This window comes from Falco cherrug, chromosome 6 (genome assembly GCF_023634085.1).
Source record: "Falco cherrug isolate bFalChe1 chromosome 6, bFalChe1.pri, whole genome shotgun sequence".
Lineage (NCBI taxonomy): Eukaryota > Metazoa > Chordata > Aves > Falconiformes > Falconidae > Falco > Falco cherrug.
In genome coordinates, this window is record NC_073702.1 from 61,406,469 (window position 1) to 61,432,230 (window position 25,762).

A 25,762-nucleotide genomic window follows, 5' to 3' on the forward strand; every position below is an offset into this window, starting at 1 on the left:
AATGTAGTTCTAGGGTAGTTGAATATTATTGTTACGGTATTCTTCAGTATAAGTCTTAAGATCTGTGATTTTTAATCTCGTTTCCATGCCTTCTCTTTTCAAATAAAATCTGTGTATTATAGGCAAAAGCAGCAAATTAACAATTTGCATCAGAAGATAAGGGAGAATGAATTACGAGCTCAGCATGCAAGACTGAGTCATCTTGTGAACTGTGAAGAACCTTACATGACTAATTTACAGGTAGGATGGATATTTTTCTTTCAGCAAAGCTTTCCATTGCCCAGTAACTGACATCTGAAAGCATGGTCACTATTTACTGCAGGCCAAAATGTAGAGCTTTTGTGATTATTGATGGTTGTGTAACGTATAGCCGTAAATTGTATAGAGGAAAATACCTTCCAAATGTAGTAGTTTACATTTGCAGAAATCTAGGTTATGTTAACATTATGTACATACTTGTTCTGAGACCTGATAAAAATGGGGTAAGAATAAGAGATTGTGACATTGTAAGAATAAGGGGTTAACAGCATGCATGTAGCACAGTTATACAGGGGCATGCTAGGAGATAAAGTAGTTTGATAGGAGAACATCTGAAAAGAACTAATGGGAGGTTTTCTGAAAGAGGAAAAGGAGGCACTACTCGAAGGAGTGGTTAGATTGTTACCGATAGACTAGATGGGAGGTGTGGGAAGGCAGGCAGACTGGTGGAATACCTGCGCATCACATACCTGAAAAGGATATGGATTAGTATTCTTAGGGGACACCTAGTCTGAAAGGGAATGTGTGGTGGTGTTCTGGGCATACCTGTCCTAATTTTTATCTAATTAGCACAAATACCAGAAAGTGTGAGGCTGAGGTAGCATAGACTAACCACAAAATGCAGATCAGTTTGAGGACTGTGGCTGCTGCCCTGTTGTAACATACCAGTTCCATCTCCAGAACTCAGCATATCTGAAAGGCAGTGCAGGAAGAGAATGTTAAAGGCAGATGTACAGAGAAATAGGGGGGGGTTGTTCCACTTCCGTTACCTTACCTCTTTCTGTTACAAAATGCACCAGGATGTCAGCTAGCATGACATGACGTTAATTATATCCTTGGAAGAATACAGCTGTGCATCAGGTGAGAACCTGGTTTATTAAGACAGGAGAGAAATTCAAGGGGAGCCTCAGTGTGAAATGAGTATTCAGAAACTTTCAGACATCTAGGAATGTGGCTTTTGGTGCTTCCAGAAGTTTGTTTATAGAATACTTAATGTTCTGTCTAGATTAAGATTTGCAGGGGAGCGGGAGAATTACTGCAGAAACTGAAATTTTAGTATACCATAATACTCTTCAAATAAAGCACCAGATGCATTCATCTTTCATAATTTAAAGAGTTTTAAAAGTTTATAATGTATTAGGATTTCTGCTTGATTTGTGTGCCTTCTATAAGATTAACTTACAAATGCAAATCTTCTTTAATGGAGGTTTTAATATCTTCTAATGCTTTGCTGAAGGGATGTTACTGGTTAACAACACTGTGTAATTTCTTTAAAGACACCAATTTATGTTATTAAAAGAATCTGGAAACTGAAAGCCTAATGGGGTGTGTCTCGTTTTTCATCCCACATGCGGTTGATGTCCATTTTGTGCTTATCTGTGTGTGGGCAGTGGAAGTAGAACAACAACACTGAACTGCATGAAATGGGAAGGGAGAGAGGGTTTTGGTATACAGGGCAGAAAGTGAGAGGCCTGCCTTCTGGTTTTAGCTGTTGTCTCAGGCTTGTCCCTGCACCATTCTGCACCTCAGGTGTGATAGCTCTAAGGTTTGACTAATATTTATGTTCTGATTTAGGAGCATCTTGAGATTGGAGCATCTCTAATACTTTCATAGGCATGTTGTAGAGTGTTTTTCATCCTAAGGGGATGGTGTGATAATGCAGTGGCAGTGATATGTTTTGAAAACATGTCTTGTTTGGATTTTCAGGGATTTCTTCTGAAGAGAAGTCACACCTCTTCCATAAATCTGAGGGGAAGTGTGGCTCCACAGTGTTCATCTGCATGTGTTGTGAATGTAAAAGTGTCTAACTTTTTTTTTTTTTTTCCCCCCAGATGCCAAAGTATATGCAGTTACCACGTATTTTAATGTTTGCAAAATCAAACCCCACCCTTCCTGACAGTAGGAAAAAAATGCAGGACTGTTTTCTGCTGTGCTGCTCAAGTATATGGTAGAATGTGTGTGTTCATTTGTATGATTATTTTATTTCTTTTTGTAAGCAACCACAGTATGAGAGCACACCAGTGCAACCTCACGTTTCAGAAAGATCAACATCCCACCTTGAGGAGCTTGAGCGAAAGATTGCAGCAGCTGAGAATAAGGAATTACAACTCAGTGAATTTGTAAAACAAATTTCAAACAAAGCCAGTGAGGAGAAAAAGAAGATGGAAGAGAAAGTAAGTGTCTTTCATGTTCCAGGTTTCCTTTTGACACTGTTAAAGAAGCATATGTTCTGTTTGCTAGAAAGCAGCTTAGTGTGTGGGTGGCTGAGCTATTTTCAAAAGTTAGCTAAACTCTATGTGATGGAGAAACTGGTAGTTAAGTGTCTGTAGGTGTTGGCAATGGATAAATCTAAACTTGTACTGAATACATCCTAAAAAGCGGTACTAGATAAAATGGCAATCATGATGATGTTTTTAACCAGGTATCACTTGCTTTGAAAAAAAGCTGCTCAGCTCTAAGAATTCATATAGCTTGAAGTGATTATTACAGTAAATAAAGTATCATTTGAAAACAGAAAGATTGTGAAAATTGTCTATTTTTTTAGCATCGTTTGTAAGTGCGGCCCTCGTGCTTTGAGGTGCACTTGCCAGACTGTATGTGCCCACTTAGCAGGAATGATTCTCTGGTGGCTTTTGTAGGATGTGCAGACCAGACTTCAGCCTGAGACAAGGGAGGGGCTTAGATGCCTGTGTTCTTGGAACTGTCTCGACAAGGGTTTTCTTTGGAGGCTGAAGCAGTACCCAGGGGTAGTTTTGAATGTCCTGACAGCCTTCCTTTATTGCAAGCAGGAATGTGCTGTTGACGAAGTCATTCCGAATTAATGTTTTAGGGATGTGTTGTCACTGTTACCTTCTCTTCTTTGATCACTAGGCCTTACTGCTGGGCTTAGATTTATCTTAATGTGGATTCAAGGGGTGGGAGCAGTATGACACAGTGAAGTGGCAGGTAGGGAGACAAAGAAGAAAGAAGCGTAGTTCATCTCCAGTTCTGCCTTACCATTTCCCGTGAACCCTGCAGTATGCTTTTCAGAAAGGGCAGAAATTGGATGATGATGCTTCCTCCTGTCTCAGCTCTTACTGCTGCTGTTCCTCACTGTGTGGGAACTGCTGCTATAGGTGGTGGCAGTGGTGAGGACCCGTGCAGCAGTGCTTGTGTCAGTGAGATGGTTTGTAGCTAGAAGCCTGAATCGCTGCACAATCCTGATTCACCCCTTAACACCCATCCATTCTGTGTACTGAACAAAAGGCGCTCAAAGAGAGAAAGGTCAAAGAAGGAGAGCATGTGTTTCTGTAATAAAATTAGTGTGTTGCAGTTTGAGGAATGACTGTAGAGGGAGGAAGGAGCTGTGCTGTGTGAATAATTCTGGTGCCTGAAGAGGGTTTTTTTCCCTAGGTTCCACGTGTAGTCGGTGTAGGACTGAGGTGATTGAGAGCTCTGTAACTGGCACTAAAATTTCAAAAGCCTGAAAAAGCTTCCCTGTTATGGCTGGCCAGTAATTGTGGTAGCTCCTCACAGCTTCCTAGCTGAGGGAGCCTGCTAAGGTAGATACTGCATTACTCTCCACCAGCGTCCATGCCATGAATGCTTAGGTTCTTCCTTTTCTTTATGCCAGACATGAATGTGCCTCTTGGCTGCAGATTTTGTAGCCCTCACTTCAATTCCAAGACATTCATCTGGAAATTGGGCTGCTGGGCTGGAAATGCTTCAGTTCAGACACCCATACTTACCCTGCTGGCTGCTCCTTCTCCCTCTGCTCTGGGTAATTGCGAAGGATTCCTGTAAGATACTGCTGACAGCTTGTAGTAGTGTTCTTTTCTGTGGCCTTACTTTTAACATTTAGTTGCTAAGAGGTGAGTGCTTTTGAGTGCTTTCCATTTTTTTCCTGCCCCAGCAAAGCCATCAGCAGTGTGTGTATGAAGGAGGAAATCTAAAAAAAAAAAAAAAAAAAACCAACAAAAAAACCCAACAAAAACCAAACCACAAAACAAAACAGATTAGAAGCTTGTTTTCCCTTCTGCAGAGTCAGCAAGTGTGAATGGAAAATAAACCAAAACACTTTTTTTTTTTTTTTTTTTTTCTTCCCATCTCGGGTGACAGAAAGTGGAAAGAGTCCTTGAAGGGTTGCTGGGGATTTAAGAGATTTAGAGAGGGCAGGAGGAATCCCAAGGCAAACACAGTAGCTATTCGAAGGAGAGTTTGCAGGAGGGGAAATCCCCTATGGTATATATGCAGGACAAGAAGATTTGGAAACCATGTAATCTTTATTGCACAAGTATGGGAGTATTCTGACTGGTCAGCTTGTCATCCTTAGTGGTATGTGAGAAACAGAGAGGAGGGATGCATTTAATTAATGGTCAGACTCCTGGGAATTGTTACTGTGCAGCACTGGCTTACATGTGTGTATTTGTATCACTGCCTTAAGGGTTGGGGTGGTGGGGCGAGTATGTGGTTCTGAAGCACATTGTGGCAAAAGACCATGGCTGAGTTGCAGTTCTGCCTTACTGAACGTGGAGTTTACTTGGGCTTTGTCTAATCAGAAAGATTTTAAAGCAGCCTGAAAGCTTTGTTCAGTTTTGAGGTCTCGATAAAATAAAAGATACGAAGATTTCTGGCCTTTTGGCAGTCCTTAGTTTTGTGGCTCACATAGAAAGCTTTCTCTGGAAAAACTTTCCAGGTGTTATTTACTTAAACTTTTCGGCAGGCTGTTACTGAACTCTGACATTGACAGTGTTACACATTTATTTCTCTGTGAGGTGGATGTCTGTAGCACTGTAATAAAAGAACATTTAGCATTTACTCTTGTGACAAGTGTTTGTTATCTGTGAATTAGTACACCTTGCTTCAAGCAATAGAGATGCTGTTTTTATTAAACTGGACTATGACTGGAAAATACTCTTCCCCCCTCCCCCCCACCCCACTTTCCTTCCTGCTTTTTTGACCTAGATAATAAAGCAAAGCAAGTACAGGAATGCAAGCAAAGATAACACAATATAAAAAACCTTTTGCAGGCCGATGACAATTAAGATGCCTGTAGAAAGGCATTTAAGAAAATCACTATTCTGTTCTGATGTAATTGTCAGACTGCATCAGTCAGGGTTACCAGTTCTTGCTGCATTAAGTTCTTGGTCCCTGTGTTTTAAGTTGTTTTCCTAGGCCAGAGGAAGAGGATGGACTGAAATATTTCCTGACCATTTTTTGCATATGAATATCAGCATTGGTGAAAAAACTAAGAATATTTTAGCTGTTGAACTGTTTGTGTTTTCGGTTCGCAAGGCACATGGAGTGTTCTGGGCAGAGGTGAAGCAACTGTGGTTTGAGGTCATGTGTGGGTCTGTGACTTGGAGCTGCTGGGGTTAATCATTCTTTGGGTTTGTTTTCTGCAATAACCAACCCTTTCATGCAGTAGAGAGTACAATTACCAAAGAGTGACCAGCCGTTGCTTCCAAGCAGGTTTATTTTTTCACTGTAATCATAAAACGTGTACTCTTACTTCCTTCTAGCTTAAAACTAGAGACCGATATATTAATAGCCTGAAGAAGAAATGCCAGAAGGAGTCTGAGCAAAACAAAGAAAAACAAAGACGGATTGAAACCTTAGAAAAATACCTATCTGACCTACCAACACTGGATGATATAGAAAGGCAGACCAAACAGGTAAAGTAAAGGGAGTTTGTTTACACTTTAACAATACAAGTAAGCTCCCCAATAGCTGTTGTCAAATCTTTTACTGTTTCAACATACTTTTTTTTTTCCCATCTGTTTAGGAAGATGAGTATTTCCGTGTTTTAGAAAGTACTGTTGCTATTAGGGATTCCCATACTCAGTAAGTGAGATGGGTCTAAGATTATACAGAAGGTAACTGCAAGGCTGTGGCCTGCCACAAGGCCTTCTGCTAACGTGACATTGTGTCTGACTAATGTAACTTGTGTTAGCTGCAAATTCTAGAAGAGAAGAACAAGCAACTTCAAGAAACTATGACTGAGTTAGATAAGAAGCTCGGAGAGGCCCAATCGCAATGCAGAGAGAGAGAATTGCAGCTGGTGTGTCAGAAGAAAAAAGAAAAAGATCTGGTCACAACAGTACAGAGGTATGAACAGCTGCTTGGGCTGTGTCCTGAAATGGGTGTCTTTTGCCACCTGATGTCAAGACCTAATGCTATTTGAACTCTTAAATCATTAGCATTGTAATAGATTTTCATGGCATAAATATATTGCTATGCAGAGTGACAAAGTAATGCAATAGAAAATCCAACAAGATTTTGTTTTGTATCAAGTTACAAGTAATACCACAGGGAAGAGTCTGCCTAGGACATTCTTCACTATCTTTCTTTAAAGATGTGGGACACCACTGCAATGGCATCATAGCCTGCTACTGAGTAGAGGGTAGAATAAAAATGTGCAGGAAAGGGGCATTGTATAGAAGCTGCCAGCGCTCCTATTTGATAACTAATCCTGTCACAAGCTGTGGAAAAGCTCCCTGCATATTGGCTGATGGTTATATTAGGAAAGGGTCAAAGATTTAAATAAATTGTAGCTGTTTCTTACCTTTTCCCTGAGAGCGGGGGGTATTTACAGGGAGATTTAGCTGTAGTTAATCTGTTGTCATTGTACTTGCATAACTATGAAAAAACAAATTGGACAGATATCCATGAGAAGGTTCCAGATGAGACTTGGAGGCATTGTTACTATGGTACCTTAGATTAGGGGATCTACTTAAACAGGGGAAGGGGGAAGCAGGGGGGAATCACTTTTAATAATTTATGTGGATGTTACTACAGTTCACTGTCCCTCCATTGCGTAAAGGTGCATGCCACAGGAGTCTGAAAGTGTTTCCATGACGAAAGGCAAGCTGGTTGGGACACCTTGCCAGACAAATTGTTGACGCATTGTTTCCATCTTAGCAATGAAAGCCTTTTTTTCTTCATGCGCTCATAATCTAGAGGCAGATCATTTGTCTTTTCTGAAAGCCTACAAATAGTTGAGGTGGCCTCTGGTTTCTAAATCAGACAGCAAGGCTAACACTGATAAAATGTATTTCCTTTCTGAGAGAAGGTGAGCAGGCAAAGGCTCTAGCTACACCTAGGAGCTTGAGTTGAGCTACAGAGGGTCTGAAGGTCATGCCCTTGTGTGGGAGCAGCTGGCAGGAGCGGCTTTGTGCTCACCCTTATAAGTCACATAGGGTGTGAAGGATAGGCCACCAGTACTGGCTGCAGCCTCCAGTTCCAGACTGTACTTTGAGTTATATGTACCCTAGTGAGAGAGTCTGATTTTAAAGCTCCTGTAATTTTGAGATGTTTGAAGACTCCTGATCTATGCTGGTGCTGGCTTTGCCTCCCACAGTAGCACAGAGCAGCACTGAACACCACAAAGCTTTTCTTTGCTCCTCTCTGCCCCTTCCCCCTACACTGTACTGCTGGAGCTGTGCCTTTTTGGGAGATGCAGCACAGAATGTGGCCCATAAATCCATTCCTGCGTGAATCTGTTCTTGTCAGTGCCACGGTAGCTACCGTAGTTTGGATTTTTGGACTATTCATCCACTGTCAGTTTGCTCATTCATAAGGCTGGATTCTGCTAGGTGTGGTTTTACAGTTCTGGTTGGAAGATGGTGCAGCTTTCTAATTTTTCACTAGAACACACAGCCTTTCTGTTTCTGTCAGCACACTTAATTCTTCTTTCATGTTGAATGGCAGTTTACAACAGAAAGTTGAAAAATGCCTGGAAGATGGTATTCGCCTTCCCATGTTGGACACAAAACAGCTTCAGAGTGAGAATGAATGTCTCAAAGAGAAGAATGAGAAAGCCAGTAAGGTTAGTCTGCAAATGATCTGTTGGTAGCATCTTCAACCTTGAGTCCTGCATTGCTTACATCTAAAGTAAAATAAAGAATCTCACTAAAGAATTACACATTTGTTGCTAATTCAGATTTTTCAATACCTGTCCGTTTCTGTTCAGTACATTTATTTTGCATAAATTTCCTGTTTTATCAGAGTTAAACTCTCTGTCTTGTCTTTTATGTTTTCAAAGATTCCATTTAGAATCTGTGATGACACAGATGTAAGCTGATTTTTAAAAAAGGATCTGAAGAGATTCAAGCATTTTAAATTACTCAATTTTATATTCTAGGTCATAGACAATCAACAAAATCAGATTGCTGGACTGATTTTAGACGTACAGGTAAGGAAGAGTTGTATGTTCTGTTATTTACTCCATACACTTCTGGTTCGTAAAGGTAACATTACTGAAGTTGAATTTTGTCCTTTTGTCTTCCCATATTGGAGGCTATGATAGAAATGCCAAGAACTTATATCCTGCAGCTGACCTGTCATTATGGATGTTTGTATGGTTTAGCAGTTTGCTGGTGCTCATCATAAAGTGGAAATCTGTTGCCATCTGGCATCATTATTGTGCTGGTCTAGTGGATTTCCTATCAGAACTACCTGTTCCAAGTGTGAGCTCTGCCTCTGTAACGGTAAAGCCTCCCATCCAACTTTGGGGTTCAGATGATCAGAGTACAGAAAGTGATACAGATGAGGAGTTTCATGCTCAGATCCTTAGTAGTGACAGGTGCCTTTCTAAACCATAGCATTTTGCACCGCTTAAGCAGGTGGTTGTTCAGCTGGTTTCTGACACATCACTTACTCAGATATCTTAACTCTCTCGGCAGGTCTTGGGCATTTAGCTTGAGGCCAAGGCTTTTTCAAGAAAGCAGATGTTGTCAGCTAGGCGTCAGTTGCAGCTCATGAGATTAACACACAGGCTCCTGAGACTTGAAAGTTACTTAGTGACCAGTGTTTGTTGTGGAGAAAACATTACACAGGTTACAGGGAAGAAGGTGTGACCTGCTTTAGAAAAAGATGAGAAGTTAAAAAAACAAACGTCTGTTTTCACCAAATAATGAAGCCAAATTCAATAAATTCCAGTTTCTGCATTCTTCTTCTAGATTGGCATTTGTCTCCACATTTTTTGCTTCCTTGTCCTCCAGAAAGACTGAAGTTACAGGGTTGTCCCTTGAGAGTGAGGAGGGTGCTCGTGCTGTAGCTCTGTGTATGTTAGGTTTGGAAGAGCAACAGAATGGTAGTAAATAATTGGCTGAATGCCTGCGTCTTCCGAAGTGAAAGGGAGCACTCTATGGAGCTAGAATCCAAATAGTGAAGAGATGCAAAACTGTTTGCATAAACCTTGCTAAGAGAATGTGCTTTCTTATTTCTCCTTTGCACAGTAGAGCCAAGTTTGCTTATTTGCTCTTGAAAGTAAGTTGTCCTCCACCGTTAAAATGCTTCCTTTCTCTACCATGCAGGTAGATAGCAGACCTGATTCCTGTCAACAACCATATTTTTTCTTGATTAAATTACAGTGTATTAAATACATCAGTAGAGGAATTTAAGTTGCAACGTAACATACATCTGTTAAATGAAAACCAAAATCATTTAAACTTCTCTAGGTTTGAAGAAGACAAAATTCTTCAAATGGAAATGGTTTTATGGAGCAGTCTGTTATATATGCAAAAATGGTGACACCACAGGCAAATGTTGTTTCGGGTATTTAGTAATGAAAAACAAAAAAGTTCAAATTGAACTCCATAACCTTTCTGAGGGTCTCTGTCCCTCAGTTTAGTTAAGATTATTTACATACGTACTACATTGATGTTGTGCTTATAAGAAATAGACAGAACTTACCTAAACGTATCATCACCAACCTAAATCTTTTCATATTTCCTAAACTTCCTGATCTTTTTCTCACCATCACCTTTATCTTGAGACTTTGTGCACATTTATACAGATGGCTGTTTTGTGTGCTTAGTCTGAAGTGACTTTAGGGAGCTGAGACTGGGATAGGCTGAGTAGTTGTGACAGTAAGTGAACAGAGTAGTGTTCTGTTCTCCAGGGCTTTCTCTTACTTTTCCTCTTTCGAGGTATTTTATATAAGGACAGAAAGTCAGATTCAAAAATGGTATTAGCTCTCCAATTACTTGCAGACTACAGAAGCTTCTTTGTATCCTTGATCACCCTGACCTTCAACATTTGTTCCTTGGGAAACACTGAAAAACAGTTCATTAGAAATGGAAATCCGTTATCAGCAGTGAGATATAATTTATCTTCAATGCAGAAAATCTCATTTTAGTCCCCGTCTTCTGCCACGTTATAAACTTATGCTTGAGAATTTATTTCAGTTCATTGTTTTTAACTTGCAAGCTGAAAACAAATTCTGTTTCAGACAGCAGTGTATGAAGCAGCACTAGTTTCTATTTGCTCATTATTGTGGTGGAATGATTTAGATCGTCCTTGTATGGTTTTGCTTGGTTGGTTTATTCCGAATATGAGGGATTAAAAGTCTGGTTGGTCTTGATGAGATGTCATGCTGCATATATAGTACATCTTCAGAAAGAGGAAAATCATAGATGGGAATGGTATTTCAAAAAAATCTGTATTTACGTGATTAATTTAGATATCACAAAATTAATATTTTTTTGGTACAAAAAAAGACAGTAGAAGTTAAGTTAGATTGTGCAATGCTTGTGTTACCCATAGTACGTCTCTCAATCTTGTCAGTCACAATAAACGCAAACTGTGCCAGGCTGGGAGTAATGCCACCAAATTGTAACTTTGGAAAGCATATGGAAAAATTAAGGGTAAAGTACGGAGGACTCGTATCACTGTGAGCAACTGGGAAATCATAGCTCAGCCAAGCTGGTAAGCACACATGCTTTTTCTGAGCTTTAAGATTAGGGTAGCAGGCAATGATAGATGTTAGGCGTATCTTTTAGAAATACTGATTTTCATTTCTAGTAGGTCCTGTTAAATGGTGCAAATCATGAATCGAACACATGCACATCATTTGAATATTCTAGAAGTTGCATTTGGAGTAAATGTAAATCTAATGGGAGGTGTAGTTCTGAAAATGCACTGCAGAAGGGAGTATTTCTGAACCTGTGTTCCCCACCCTCAGGAAGGTTGCACTGTCAAACCTTTAATGTCTGCCATTGACGTGGGATATGAAATTAATACTAGTACTAATGTATGTGTGGTAACTGGGGCTGTGGCTGTCCCTGAGCTTGCTCATCATAGAAGACTACTAAGATTTGGAGATACTTGGGAGCTGGGAGGGTTTTTTGGGTACCTACATCGCCCTGTTCTCCTCCTCCTTCCTAAGCATCTTCTGTTTGGCTGCTGCCACAGACAGAGCTAGAGGGACCTTCAGTATAACCCAGTATGTCCATTTTCCTCAGTAGATGCTGTTTTTAAGAAACAAGAGTAAAACTGTTCAACACTACTGCAGGTTCTGCTCGTCTGCAAGCATGCCAAAGGAAATGCCTGAAGCAGGGCCATTTCCTGCCCTCTCCTGGCCCAGGGTGTTTCCTTTTACATGAGGCAGGGCCCTCTTTCTTCCTCCCTTTCCTCCCACTGGAGTGTGAAGCTGTGCTTTCTCACATGGCTTATCTTCAGGACGCGAGTTATTTCAGCACTTCCTTTTGAGGGGCACGATATGGGTGAACTGAGAAACGAGTCAAGTGTTTGAAAATGGTTTTAAAAACAAGTAGTCGTTTCTGGGTTCTGTCTGCTGATTCTTATTACTTAATGAAAGTCTGGGGTTTTTTAGTCCATATTAAGTGTGTAAATTTTAGCACCGTTGTTTTCCAGGTTTGCAAAGGGTATGACAAAGTACTGACTTTTCTCACCGTTTGTGCAGCATTGAGCTGAATGTGTTGGGAAATTTTGTCAAGGCTGCACACCTCCAGTGAGTGGCCAGGCCATTAAAAACTCTGCTCAGTCTCAGCCCTGCCTTGCTTCTCGTTACTCCCTGCCTTCTCGTCAGCACTAAAAATTCTTATACCTGGTAAATCAATTAAATGGCTTCTCGTCCACTCTGTAGGTGATGTACATGGTAAATAGTAGGTCTCCTATGTGCTACAATTCCAAAGTACTGGTACCCTGAAAGTTCTACTCTTCGTACATCTTAGGAGCAGCTCTTACAAGAGTAAATTTGGCTTCTTTTCCAAACCTAAATTGTTTTCCTAAGACCTCCAGACCAACATACCTTGACACAATTTACTGTGGTTCTGTTAAGTGGGGAGCTTGGGTTTTTTTGTGTCTTTGGTTAAGGCTGCAGAGTCATAGTGCAGCAATTTAAACGTATCTTTTACTAAAGAGAGACTTATGATCTTCCTATAGCATTTCATTTAAGCTACCATATAGAATTCTCTGTGAGGGAGTTCTCTCCTTTGGAAGAAAAAATCTTTAGGACTGTTCCTGCAGACAGCCAAATAAAAACATTCTTCTTGGGGACAGTGTCATTCCATAAATTGAGAGCCATTGGTGTGTGAAATGCTGCTTCTGCCCATCATGGTCTGTTCCCACTTTGTGAAAGGTTATAGTCAAAACTCTGCCAAGACATGCACTGTTGTTACCAGTGCTCCAGCTGTATTTTGAGCATGGTGGGATCGGATTTGCATCTTATAATTGAAATTGGGTAACAGGTTTTATGTATCAACATGCTGAGCTAGGGATGGAGAGGACACTTGATATGCACTGTGCTAGCACAGCATTGGATTTGTGAATAATACCATTAATGACAAAACAGGATTATTTTTTTCTTCATGAAAGCATCAGGGGTTTATGTAATCACTATTTGTTGTTATTAGTATTCAGATATCGCGGTTTGAATATTCCTCTTTCTGAATTCTGCCAGATGACCTTGAAAGACACATCTACAGATCTAAACACCAAATAGTGGAATAAATATGAGTGCTTTTAACAAAAAGACAGGCTGAATTAACCCCAAAAAATCTACTTTGGAATTATTTCATGATTTCTCAGTTTCAATTCTGTCAATGAAGACTGAGGAATTGACAGCAGTTGGTTCCACATTCCAGCAGTTGTTTGTTTGTTGCTGGTTGTGACTGATCTGGAAGTCAGTCATGGAAAGCTCCAATATTTAAGTACAACAGCATCCTAGGAATTTTTTGTTTATGTTACTGAAAAGAGTAATTAATGTATCTGTTAAAAATGGTGCTATAAACTACAAATAAGGGTTTTTTCGTTTGGGGTTTTTTCCTGCAGTAGTTGTTTTTTTTCAGTAGAGTTGTATAGACAGTCTGTTTTACCTTGTGTGTGAATGGTTTTTAAGAGGTTGCTGCTATGTATCGATTACCAAAGGCTTTCTTCTCAGCTGTATAGAAGTGTGATGAATTCTGTGTTACAAAAGGTTGTAGGAAGTCCTGCCATAGTCTTTGTGGAAAGTAGAGGCCAAAAAATTCTTCAGTTACAACTTGGAATTGCACAAATGAAGCTTAGTTGTCATTAATCTGCTGCTATTTCAAGTGGAATTGTTTGGTTAAACAATATTGCATGGTTATTTTAGGCTTCATGCATTCCGTATATGAGTAAGGTTTTGCATACATACAGTCTTCTTGCTTCTGAACAGGTACTGCTTATTCAAAGGGTTCACTGATAACTTAGAATAGTTGTGTTAGTGTACAGAGAGTTGTTGGGGCCCAGCTGAATATTACCAGGTGGAACATGGTAGAAAACAAAAAATGAAGAATTAATACAAAAGCAGTAAATAACTGAAACGTAGAAATCTACAGAGGATACTTTTTTTTTTTTTTTTTTGGTCAGTGCTAATATAAAGTTTGAAAATTTAAAATCATTACCTGTGTTTTCCTTCACTTTAGTCTATGCAAGAGAAGCTTGTGCAAGAAAAGCTGATAGTTCAGAAGATGACAAGTGAGCTTGAAGAAAAAGAAAAGAATATAGAGCAGTTAAATAAAACTGTCACTGAAGTAAGTACAAACTCCACTAACCTAATAACACGATCTGGGAAGAAGCTTATAGAATGATTATAAGGTCCCCTGCTAGGGCTTTATGCGCTATATTACATACTTGACTGCGCTGGCTGCTGTGCAGACATACCATCCCTACCTCAAGAAGTGAGAACTTCAAGGGTAAAGGCCACAAAGCTGTGGTAGCATGAAACAGAAAGCTTTTACATGGCTATCTGCTATTCTTTGGAGGGGTACAGAAATATTTATGGTATGTATGGAAATGAATTATTTTTAATTATATTGTTTGTGGTTTGAAACAGGAAATTTTCTGCTACAGTGCACACTTCAGACTAACTTTCCCCTTTTTTCCCATTTACTTTTCACAAAGAACCAAAGACTGATGGAAGAGAATGCCTGCCTGAAGGAGCAGATGCGGCAGGTGGAGCAGTCCAGGCAGCCAGTATCTGAGAAGATGCCTATAGCAGACCAGTTATTCAAGGAAATGTCCCATTGCTTGTTTGACTTGAAAGCACTGTGCAGTATTCTTACTCAGAGAGCTCAGGGCAAGGAACCTAACCTTTCCTTACTGCTGGGAATCAGATGTAAGTGATGTTGTCATTCCAGTGCTTAATAATGTTTTGACATAGGGGTGTAACGGTTTAGTTAAGTGGTGCTAGAACTTGCCAGCTGGACAGGCCAGCGTCCCCGCTTGCTGTGCAACTGAAGCAGTTGTTTGTGAACTCTACTCCTGGAGCTCTCTGGAAAAGTTGGGCTTTTAGCGCGCCTGGGCCACTAAATGCATATGACTACAACAGGTCCTTGTCATTTGGACTGAATCACAGGTTTGTTCACCCCACTAGAAAAGAAAGGTGTGTAGCCGGGTGTCTGTCCCTCCTGAGGGATGCTGCAGTCTGCTTTTCTGGCAAACCTGTTCCACCGTATGAACTCATTTCAAGAGAGGTGAGGCATAAGCAGGCCTGGTGTGGCTACATGATGTGGTTTTGTTTCAAAGCCCTAGGGTCAAGTGGTAGGAATACGCATGCACTGTTTGAACATGTACCTGTCTGGGTTGGGGGTGTCTGTCTATTAGATAAGCCTAGTGCCAGTCAGCTTCACCTCCAGTACTGTTAATGGCACATCTAGTCTGCAGCGCTTACTAAGCTGTTAAAATTAACCAGGAAATGAGAAGCACACCCTAAAGCAAATCAGTTAAAGCTTTAGCATAGTGAGTTTGTGTTAGATCTTTTCTTTTAAAAAACTTAATAAACAGTTGCTTTTTTTTTTTTTTTTTTTTACCTGACTGTATCATATTGTATTGTTTTCTGAACGTTAATTAGAATTAATCAGACTGGTTGCTGATCTGGACCATCAGCAAGGTAGAAAGGTAGAAGTATAGAGTCCTTTTCATCAGGAGCCACATAGATTCATCTGCACCGTAACCCCTTGATATACTGGAGAGCACAGCGTATGCCAGCCTCAAAGTCCATGAGACCGTCATCAGCCAGCAGGATGAATAGTGCAGCATATCTGTAGTGTTAGTGCTATCTCATCATCTTACATGGCCTCGTTTCCCCAGGCTTTCTATCCTCTTTTTCTGAGTGGCTACGGAAACCTCCAAAATTGCTAGGAAATGGCTATTCTACCCATCTGTTGAGATCCATCAGACTTTAGCAAGGCCAGGTCTTGGTGTAAACAGAAAAGCCTGTCTTTCAGAGAAGCACTGATGTGCTCTGAATTGATTTTAAGTTCACTTACAACACAGTTCAGTTACAACACAGTAAGTTGTTCACAGTACAGCATTTTGTTGGCTTGTCATCATACTAAAGCATGATTTGTCTCGCTGTAATTAAAGTGACCTACCCCTTATTTCAAAGGGGACTGACTAGTTGAAGTATTCACAGAACACAGTTGCTAGAGCTTTAACCTTGGTTGTTGTTTTCTGTAGCGCTGAGCTGTTCAGCTGAAGAGAATGAAAATTACCACAGCACAGAAACCCTTTCAAAGAAGCTGTTGGACGTTCGTCAGTTACGAAAGGATATTGATGAATTAAGGACTATAATGTCAGACCGTTATGCTCAGGACATGGGGGACAATTGCATTACTCAATGACAACATTTCATCTAGTAGCAAATGACTTACTAAATGCTGCTGTGTCACAGGTCTTTGCATTTCTATTAAGGAGCCATATCGGAAGACTGCAAATAGCACCACTCATGCATCTCTCTGAGACTGCATTTAATCTCGGGAGTCTGGGGGTGGGGGGAGAGCCATCGTTTAAAGAGTGGTACAAACTATAAGAAATCTTTTCTCCAAACTACTGAATGTAGGAACAAACTGTGAAGAATGATTCAATTGGATACTCTGTTCCTTCATTAGGGCTCATTTTATTACTTCACCTCGTTTCTGGAATCAGAGCATCAAAACAGCCGTGCTGCTACTACTCTTCAGTCCCTTCCTTCATCAGAGGTTTGTATGGCATTATCTGTGCTCTGAAATGAGAGCAGAGCGTCAAAGGACCTGTACTGTTTGTGGTCAAGCCAGAGGCTTCTGCAGCTGCACTTCACTCTGGAAATTGCAATGGGAACAATCTTGGAGCACTACAAAAAGCAGTGGCTCTTCAAGTTGCCTAAATAATTTGATAGAGGAAGAATGTTGGTTTTAGTAATGGATGTCTATGTTGTTTGCCCAATAGCAGAAGAAACCCAAGTTTTAACTCTTTTATGCAAATGAAGTCCATAAAATATAGCACTATCAAATTGTTTTAAGCACTCTCACATTGCCGTAAGAAGTTTCAATAGTATGAAGTCTGTGACAAACCCAGAGAAGCTGGAAAGCATGAGACTGCAGCATAGTACGTGGCTGTCAGAGGCTGTATTTTGGTGTTTGTACCATACTTATTTTTCCCTTAGGTCATCTCCATTTTAAAATGTGGCTGGTCTCCATTCAGTCCATGAAGGCCTCTGATGAGGGTGTGAACCACTTCAACCAAAATGGTTACCATAGCTACAAAACGGGTGTTTGGCACTTGGCAAAATCAGGGCTCAGAACAGAATGTTTCCACTTAGAAGTATTAAGTACTCAGTTATCTGAGGACTGCAAAATTTTCCACGTTGTCTGGGATTCTTGATCTTTCTGTTGATGTGGGAAGCGATTACATTTAAAAAAAAAATAAGGTTGTGTTCCATAGTTTATTCAGTGAGTTTCACTTGGCAGTGCTGTTTCAACCCCATGGGACGGATGACATTAATACTTCTGATTTCCTGGAACATCACTGCAAGTCAGTGCACAGTTATGCATGGTGTAAAACAGTAATTAACTGAAGGAAACAAAAACTTGCAAAGAGCAAAACCACTCTCAGATCACACTGTTAAAATATATGAGCATCAGTTACTTAAAGATCTCTTCCAATCTAAATGCTTCTATATATGGTAATAAAGTTTCAAAAGACTAAGGTGCAAGTCAGTCAACTGACCTGTAGTGTGGATAACAGCAGGGATCTCTTAAAAAGCTTAGCAGTTAGAACCAAGTAAATTCTAGGGTAACATTTTTATGGCAAAAGTGTTAGTGTCTTCAGTTTTCTGATTATATTTGTGTTAATAGAAAAAAAATGGTATAGCAAGGTAGACTGGTTACCAGTTTTAACTTGGTGATCTTTTGCTTTCTGTTCATTGTTACAGTTACCATTAATGTTGTTTTTATAATTTAGTGAACTATTTTTTTTTTAGCTATATGGACTTATTTATTTGACAGTTTTCTCTATCCTGAACCTACACATGGACTAATTTGTGAAAAATAGTGTTGCTATTTATATTATTGCTACATAGTGGTTTCAGATATGTTAATCTGATTGGTTCAGCTCCTGTGAGCACTGAAATAGTGTCTAGGTGAAATCTTGAGTGAAATTGCCTAGTGTCTCTACTTCACAGCAAAAAATGAGGCTATTTAATTTTAAATTTCTCATCTCTTTTTGTAGGTTTGGAAGTGTACTTTTATACTAGTGCAAAAGTGAAAGCAAGGATCTTTTCAGGAATGGGCTGGCAGTTTCCTGTACCTCTAACAGTATTGGCTTTTGTGACTAGGGCCTCAGCTCGTTCCTTTGGTGTGTAGTTCCTTGGGTTTGGCCCCGCAGTGAAATCTACAGTTTATGGCATCTGTCTTGTATCAGAATTCAACAATAGGATTTCAGATGATAAACTAGAAGTATTAGGGAGGGAGGAAACACCTACGTTGCATGTTATTAATTCCTTAGATGGAAATGTTGTACCTACAAAAAAAATTACCAAGTAACACATTTTTCTAAATTTGGTAGAAATAACAAGGAGTTTAATAGAGCAATTAGAGAGGAGCAAGAGATTTTTTGGATCACTTTGAACTATTAAGCTGGTCATGTGGCTGGAGTGCCTCCACCGTCCCTCCCGTTAAATAGCGATACTGTATTGCAGAGTTGAGATCAGTAATTTATATTTGCAAAGCACTTCAGGAGCTTTTAAGCTCTTCAAGTGTTAGCTGAAAGGCCCTCAGGAAGGTCGTCCCATTTTACTTGTAGTACTTTGATTACCATGTGGTAATCTTGCGCTGTAATATTTTTATTACAGAACCTGTAATATTTATGTTGACTTTAAAGCACTTGATTTTAAAAAAACAACAACTGAGTTTATCTGCCTCAGTCAAATTAAAGTAGGGAGGTAGATGATGGATGTATGAGCCAAAGATGCGGACTACCAGTTGACTATCTACAGTGATACAGTATTTTGCTTTGATTTCTTAAAATTTGGCCTGTTGTAGTAATAGCAATTAACATATTTGCATCAGTTTCTGGATGCCTCTAAATGGAATAAGCTTTGTCTAAGATATGCATGACTGTTTAATTGGTTAAAATGTAGTGTGTGTGGTCTCATTCAGCATATTTAATACAGAGTTGATTAATGAATGTTAACATTGGAATTGCTTAGATTCAGTCATGACAACTTTTTGCTGTAGCTATTAGACAATCTCAAGGGCTGGAAAACAACGCTAATGAATGGGGACTCTACCGTTCTGGCTGTCAGCAAATTTGTACCGCAACTTTTTGTATAGTTTCAGATTGAATTTATACAGTCCTTCAGAAAATATTTACAGTAACTACTGTATTCAAGAATGTATTTTGAAAAAGACTTGGAAAGTAACTGTCTTCAGACAAGCTATAGATGATGCTATGTGTTTACTATATAGAAATAACACAGCTCACTTGTGTAAATGTGATTTAGGTTGCTAGCCTCCACTGTGCAGCTTCGTAGTGTGATGGTTGTGTGAAATTGTGGAGATTGCTGTAACCACCCACTCGGGCTCCAGCAATTGAAACTGCTGGTGACCCTGAGGTCATTACAGGAGCTGAAATGTCTTCCTTTTAACTTCAAAAGGTTTCCTTCCTTCCTTTGCCCTCACTGCCCGCCTCTTGTGTCAGACGGTTTTTTGGATGTTTTTCTTTCAGGGTAAGAGCACAAGGAAAAGAACCCTTACTCTGCAACCTGCTGCCCTAGCATGGGCAGCAACAGCACACTGCATGGGCATAATTTGCTCCAATTTCCCTTGTCCTCATCAATGATGTTACACAGGTGGAGTTGGAGGTATAATTGGGCTCTTTTCATTGATGTGACTAGTTCTGTCATGAGCAGGGAAAAGATCTTCTGAATAATCTGCATTCTTAGACTGCAAACAAATCAATGGTGGTTATCTAAAGGAATGTTTTATTCTGGTAGCTCATTAGCAATATTAATTCCACAGCTGCATACCTTTGTGCCTTTTTTGCCTGACCTAAGTGTATATTCCCCTGTAAGTTGTTAGGATGCTGATGACTGCACCTTGTTTTCTTCTTACCTGCTGATATTTTGTTAATAAGCTTTTGTAGTAAGGACTCTTGCATGTCATCTAGAAACAGAATTACTTAAACTAGGTACTAGGTGCACACTTGGAATGTTAGGCTGGTCATAGTATGCAGCTTTTTTCCATATGAAGCGTGAGCTGGAATCTCATCACAATGTGTATATTAATTACAGTATATCATTAGTTCAGTGGGGAGGAGTGTCTGGAGCTATCTTTTAAAAGCACAGCTGACATATGTACTGGATCAGTCCCTGAAGACTGGTAGTTTTGTAAATTGGGTTCAATTTTTGAACCGCTCAGAATACCTCATATGTAAATAGAGTTGTCATGACTTAATCACAATGTGTTTGTTCATTGTAAAAAGTAAAAGAGCCACTGGCTGGCTCAGCTTTAGGCTTGTTGTTCTTGCCTCTTTTTGTAATTTTTTTTAAAGTAGGGTTTACAGCTAGAATTTTGAATGCCAAAGTTCTATTTATTAAATAATAATAAAAGTTTTCATTGTTAATGACTGGTATTTTTCCACTGGAATTTCTTTGTTGATGTTTGGGATTTGTATCCACAGAGCAAAAATAAATTTTGTTACAAAAGTGATTTCTTCATGGTTCTTGTTTGTCCAATATCTGGCACGTGACATAAGTGACCAAAGCTGGACTAGGGGCAGGAGACAAAGGAGTAGTGAAAGATCTTCCCAATACCCACCCCAGTTTCCCTTCAGTGCTCCTGTAGTTCTGCCTGAATACCAGCTGACTTAGCTCTCTTCCTGGCATCGATTTTTTTTTTTAAGAGAACAGACCCTTAGTAGCAAAAATATTATTTCAGTACAGTGAAAGGGGTTTAGAGCAGAGTTGCTTGCAAAGTCCCTGATGCTTTTTTAAGCAGGTGTTCCTGTTAGCCGTCTTGGATACTGATGGGAGAGATCACAGGTAGGACTTTTTCAAAGAGTAAGTTGGCATAAAATAGTAGGCGGTAGTGTTACGATAGCTAGTTTCGAAGTTGCTGAAAGGTTCATCAGCTGTGCAACATGTGGTTGCCCCGAAGCCAGTCACACAGGGCAAAAAAGAAAATGGGATGGTGAGACAAAACCAGCGGTGAGTCTGGTACCAAGAAGAAAACTGGTGATCAGAAAGGACATGTGGTTTTAGTTGTTATTTTTCAGTTAGAAAATGGATGGCTGGTCAGACTGAGCAGTAGTTAAGGCAGTCAGAAATTGCAGCTGCATGAAATACTGCAGGTCAGTCCAGACCAATTCAACCAAGCGATGTTGTCTTCCCTTCCGTGTCAAGTTAGTGCGGTCTGAGGAAAAGTCAAAGGTTAAGGATTTTACTCGGTGTGCTGAAGGAAGTGGAGTCTCCCAAAAATGTTTTCTTCTCTGACAGCTCCCTGTAAGAAATCGTAAAGCCTGTTTGGAGCACTGAACGCTGAATGAGCTTTGTGTTTAGAGTGGTGTTCCCCTCTTCCCTCTTTGTCTTGTGCAGAGCACAGAAGTTGACACTGCCGCCTCTTTTCAAAGACTCTGGGAAATTCAGTTTAATTAGCTAATGCATTATATATGGTAGAGGTCACTTGCTTTTCACCAGCCTTGTGACTGAACGTTGAATGATGGGCTTCTAACTCAATTAAAAAACATTCTGTGCCGTGTGTCGATGTATGTAAAGGGCTGCACAGATGCCAACTTTCCATAAGTTTTCTGAGAGTGACCTTTTGTGAACTGCTCCAAGTCAGGTTTAGGTTTCAAAGTATCATGATTAAAGCACTGCTAACAATAGTAGTGGTAGAAAATGTTCTGTTGCCTTTATGCCACAAACAAAATACAATTCCAAATGTGGATAAAAATGATGCACATAACGCTGCAGCATCTTGAATGAGGACAACTTGCAATAGCTAAATCTGCAGTAGATGGCCTACGTTATGTAAATTAAGTAATTCTGCAGGATGTGCTAACAAGGCTGGGTTGTTTGTTTTGTAAATGAATGGGTTCAGTATACTTGGAGGTTTTCCAAGCGGTAAGGGAAAGCGTACACTATGAACAACGATATTTAATTACATTTTAGTATGTGCATATTTCTCTTCCTACTTTGAGTTACTCCCTCTTTAGGGGCAGCTGCTGCTTTTCCCCCTCCTTTTCCTGATGTCACAGGTCTGAATTTCATGGAAGTAAAGGCATGCTTCAAGTCATGGAGTTGAAGCCTGCTCAGCTTGTGGGGAACCTGATAGGTTCAGCTAATGCTTCAGGGCTCTTTCATGAGTGGTTTGGCAGCTCCCCAGAAGAATGCAGCCCCTAGGTATTAATAGACCAGAAAACTGATTTACTGGTCTGTGTACCTGGGAAAACATTTGCCTGGAGAAAGGCAAAAGGAAACTGTTGTCAAGTTTGGTTGAGAAAAATTGTGTCTGCTACTGAGAGAGTGAATTGTAACAGTGGAAGTTGTGGTAAGAGACTTCTCTGACTGAAAACTCCTCCTCGAGGGGTATCTGAATAGAATTTAGTATCAAAAAAGCTCGTCTCTGCAACATTAAAAGCTGAGAACATGGGTAGTCCCTGTCTGCCAGGGAGATGCCAAAAACTAGGTGGGTTGACCTAGGCTGGGTGGCAGGTGCCCACCAAGCTGCTCTTATCACTCCCCTCCTCAACAGAACAGGGGGTAAGAAAATAATATGTAAAAAAGTTGTGGGTCAAGATAAAGGCAGTTTAATAAAGCAATAGCAAAGGTCATGTGTGTGGGAGCAAAGGAAAACAAAAGACGTTATTCTCTACTTCCCATCATCGGGCGATGTTCAGCCACTTCCCAGGAAGCAGGGCTTCAGTACATGTAGTGGTTGCTCCAGAAGGCCAACGTTGTAAATAACAAATGTCCCCCCTTCCTCCTCCTTTCTCGTAGCTTTTAGGTCTGAGCAGATGCCATGTGGTATGTGGTGAGTTTGGGTCAGCTGTCCCGGCTGTGTCCCCTCCCGAGATCTTGCCCACCCCCAGGCTGCTGGTGAGGGGGAAGGGTTTACAGACAGCCGTGATGCTGTGAACGCAGGAGCCAAGACCCTGGTGTGTTATCACCACCTTTCCAGCTGCCAATACGAGCACAGCCCTGGGGGCGCTCAGGCAGACCAGTGCGCTCCCCCAGACCAAACGGGTTGTTTGGAGCTTTGCGGTGGCCCCAGGTGGCAAGCTGGGGGGTGTTTTGCACCCTGCTGCCCTTGGGCTGTGCTGGGGCAAGGGCCCAGACGTACCCAGGCCCAGCGCAGGGCCCGCTCCCGGCTGCCAGGGCTGGGCTCTTCTCGGGGCCGGGGGCATCGGGCGCTGGTCCTGGCCCTGCGGCCGCAAAACCAGCCCCAGGGCTCCTGTGTGGGCTGAGCCAGGAGCTGGATTTTCCTGGCTTCTCAAGAAGCCGACTTGCCCTTTTCGGTACTAGCAAGGTCCAGCTGGTGAAGGATTTCAGCTCGCTATGGCACAGGCACTGCAGCCTGTTGCTTCGATCACAGAAAATGTGAAGCTTCTCCTCCCTATGTTAGCCCAGAGGAGGGGCAGAGTGTGGAGCCAAATTAGCCTAGTTCCCGGGACTGTCATACTGAGCCAGTGAAGAAAAGCAGTTCAGAATGTCTGCATCTGTGACTGAGCACTTTCTCTGATGAGACAACAGTTCCTTATACTTACCAACTCTAATGATTTACTGTTAGGAAAGGAAAGACTGTAATCAGTAATTTGGTTTAAATTTTTTTTTTTTTTGCTATTGATTCTTTGATGGCAAATTAATTGCCATTCTTATTTTCATGGCTGGTATTTATGATGCCTGTGTTGTGGAGCCGGAATATTAAAGCAACCGATTTGGCTGAGATCCAGAAGCTAATGCAGTAATTGGAGCAAGGACTCATTACACTCTGTAATTATAACTGCTTTAATTTACCGAATTGTTTTGCAGGACTCTGCAATCACTTTCGGGCTTCTTTTAAAGTTTGGTTTTGTGTTTCTAACCATAGGGATCAGATGTGTTACATCTGGGCTTGGGGCTGGGGGAGGACGGGGAAGAAACACCTACCTGTCTGCTGAGACGTGGCTGTTCACAAGAGCAAGGCAGCATGGCCTTCTAAAGGTAATTTGGTCAACAGGACTTAACGGACTGCTGCATTTTCTAACCTTCTGCTGGTTTTGATCGTAATGGTTAAATCGGACAATGCCTAATTTACTGTCAGTTAACTCTGGGGGAGAGTGCAGCCACAGGGAGGGAGGGAGCTCTGGGCAGAGTGGGTGATGACACAAGCTTTTTCAGATGATCTGTCTTCCCCCAGTGCATGGACGCTTGAGCTGTTCAGGAAGCTGGTCCTGTGTTGGTGCATTTGAGCCCAGTGTTTTAAGGTGGCCAGAAAACAATGCCGGTGCCTGGGGCAAATCCGGAGCTGTGGGGCAGCCATGGAGGGGACAGGATGGGCTGATGAAGACCCTCTGTTCCACTGCAAACAAATCCCAGCAGTGAGACAGGCTCTCTCAAGTCTGACGCACCCTGCTCCAGTCCTTGAGAGCCTGACTCAGGCACCCTGGTGGCCATCACGCCTTGAGCACAGGCACCCAAGTCGTCTATCAGTTCAGCCTGAAAGGTCTGCAAGCTCAGTTTCACCACAGTGTGTTGATGGCCCTCAGCCTCCTGTTAATCCAGACACCACCTTATTGTCCTCTTCATGTCAGAGCCAGCGTGGTAGGACCCGGTTTCAGGACCCTTCTTTGGTCAGTAACTCTGTTATGAGAAATACGATTTACTGGCAGGTTAAAGCCACAAAATAGCCACCTCCCAGCAAAATCATCCCTGAAATATTATAACAATGACCAGTAGATCATCAAACTGCACCCATCTGCAGCCTAACTTTTGCTGCCCTCATGGGATCTCGTTATGTTGGGGAGAGAAAATGAAAGTTATAGCTGGGAGGGAGCTGGTGCAGGTGCACAGCACCCTGCGCAGAGCTCTGCTGACGAGGGAGCACTGCAGGGGGCTTTGATTGATGGCATAATCTGATCAGCGCCCAGCTGCACTTCATTGTAAAAGCTGGTGACAATCAGATCATTAGTTACATTATCATCTGCTGCCTTAGTGCCCATGAAATGGGAAAGATAAGTAATAGGATATTTTTAGTTTAAATTATGGTTCAAACATTTTAATTGAAAGCGGATTATAATCAATCTGTTTCTAACACCCTTTCCCTCGCCCTCATTCATAAAAATTAATTACCACCATGAAGAGCCAGTGAGTGAGTATACGCTGCTCCTGCCCAGTGGTAGCTTCAGAGCCTGGGTTTGCTGCTGCCTGGACTGTTTGCTGCACAGAGCCAGCCCAGATTGTGTGCACAGGTGAAACTAGTGGCTCAGGACAGGTTAACAGCCTTCTCGGAGCTGGGTATGGCCAGCATGGGGTGTGTTGCAAGTCATGGCGAATTAAAAGCAATGGTCTGCTCAGACCCAGGTATCTCAGGCACCTGTTTGTGTCTTGGGGGTGAGAGGAGCTGAAAACACCTAGATTGTCACCGATTTGAAAATTGTTTTCTCAGAGTGCTGGCATTTTCAGAAAGTCCCAAACCTTCCCCAAAGTGCTGCCATGCTGGCTGTGAAGGTCAGCACACAAACTACCCCAAATGGCTGAGAGAGCAGCTAACGTGGGGATCCCAGGCAGCTTAAAACTAAGTATGTGCAGCCTGACTCCAAAATACATTGAGGATGTAAGAATAAATACAAAACTGATCCTCTTTTTTAAAAAGAATTAACCCCAAGTCATTGGCTAAACTTTGCCTTGACCTTCTCAAGGCTCATCACTGATCCCAGCCTGTGTAAACAAAATGAGACTTTGGCCTTAAAACACCTCATTTGGGAATTAAAGTCTTTCCAGCAGCTCTGGAGTCTGAAGCAG

The 25,762-nt window shown here is 41.3% G+C and overlaps 1 protein-coding gene across 5 annotated transcripts in view; it reads left to right on the top strand.

Annotated features, from left to right (window-relative positions):
* CEP85L (centrosomal protein 85 like) overlaps nucleotides 1-20,471 on the top strand; it is a 152,888-nt gene extending 132,417 nt beyond the window's left edge. For all 5 annotated transcript variants that reach the window (XM_055713250.1, XM_055713248.1, XM_055713251.1 and 2 more), the window contains 9 exons: nucleotides 123-240; nucleotides 2,256-2,432; nucleotides 5,760-5,912; nucleotides 6,191-6,345; nucleotides 7,948-8,065; nucleotides 8,381-8,431; nucleotides 13,929-14,036; nucleotides 14,407-14,620; nucleotides 15,964-20,471. In XM_055713250.1, coding sequence (XP_055569225.1) covers nucleotides 123-240; nucleotides 2,256-2,432; nucleotides 5,760-5,912; nucleotides 6,191-6,345; nucleotides 7,948-8,065; nucleotides 8,381-8,431; nucleotides 13,929-14,036; nucleotides 14,407-14,620; nucleotides 15,964-16,127 — 1,258 coding nt within the window. In that variant the 3' untranslated portion in view covers nucleotides 16,128-20,471. The remainder of the gene's footprint in view (nucleotides 1-122; nucleotides 241-2,255; nucleotides 2,433-5,759; nucleotides 5,913-6,190; nucleotides 6,346-7,947; nucleotides 8,066-8,380; nucleotides 8,432-13,928; nucleotides 14,037-14,406; nucleotides 14,621-15,963) is intronic.
* Nucleotides 20,472-25,762: the final 5,291 nt, after the last annotated feature.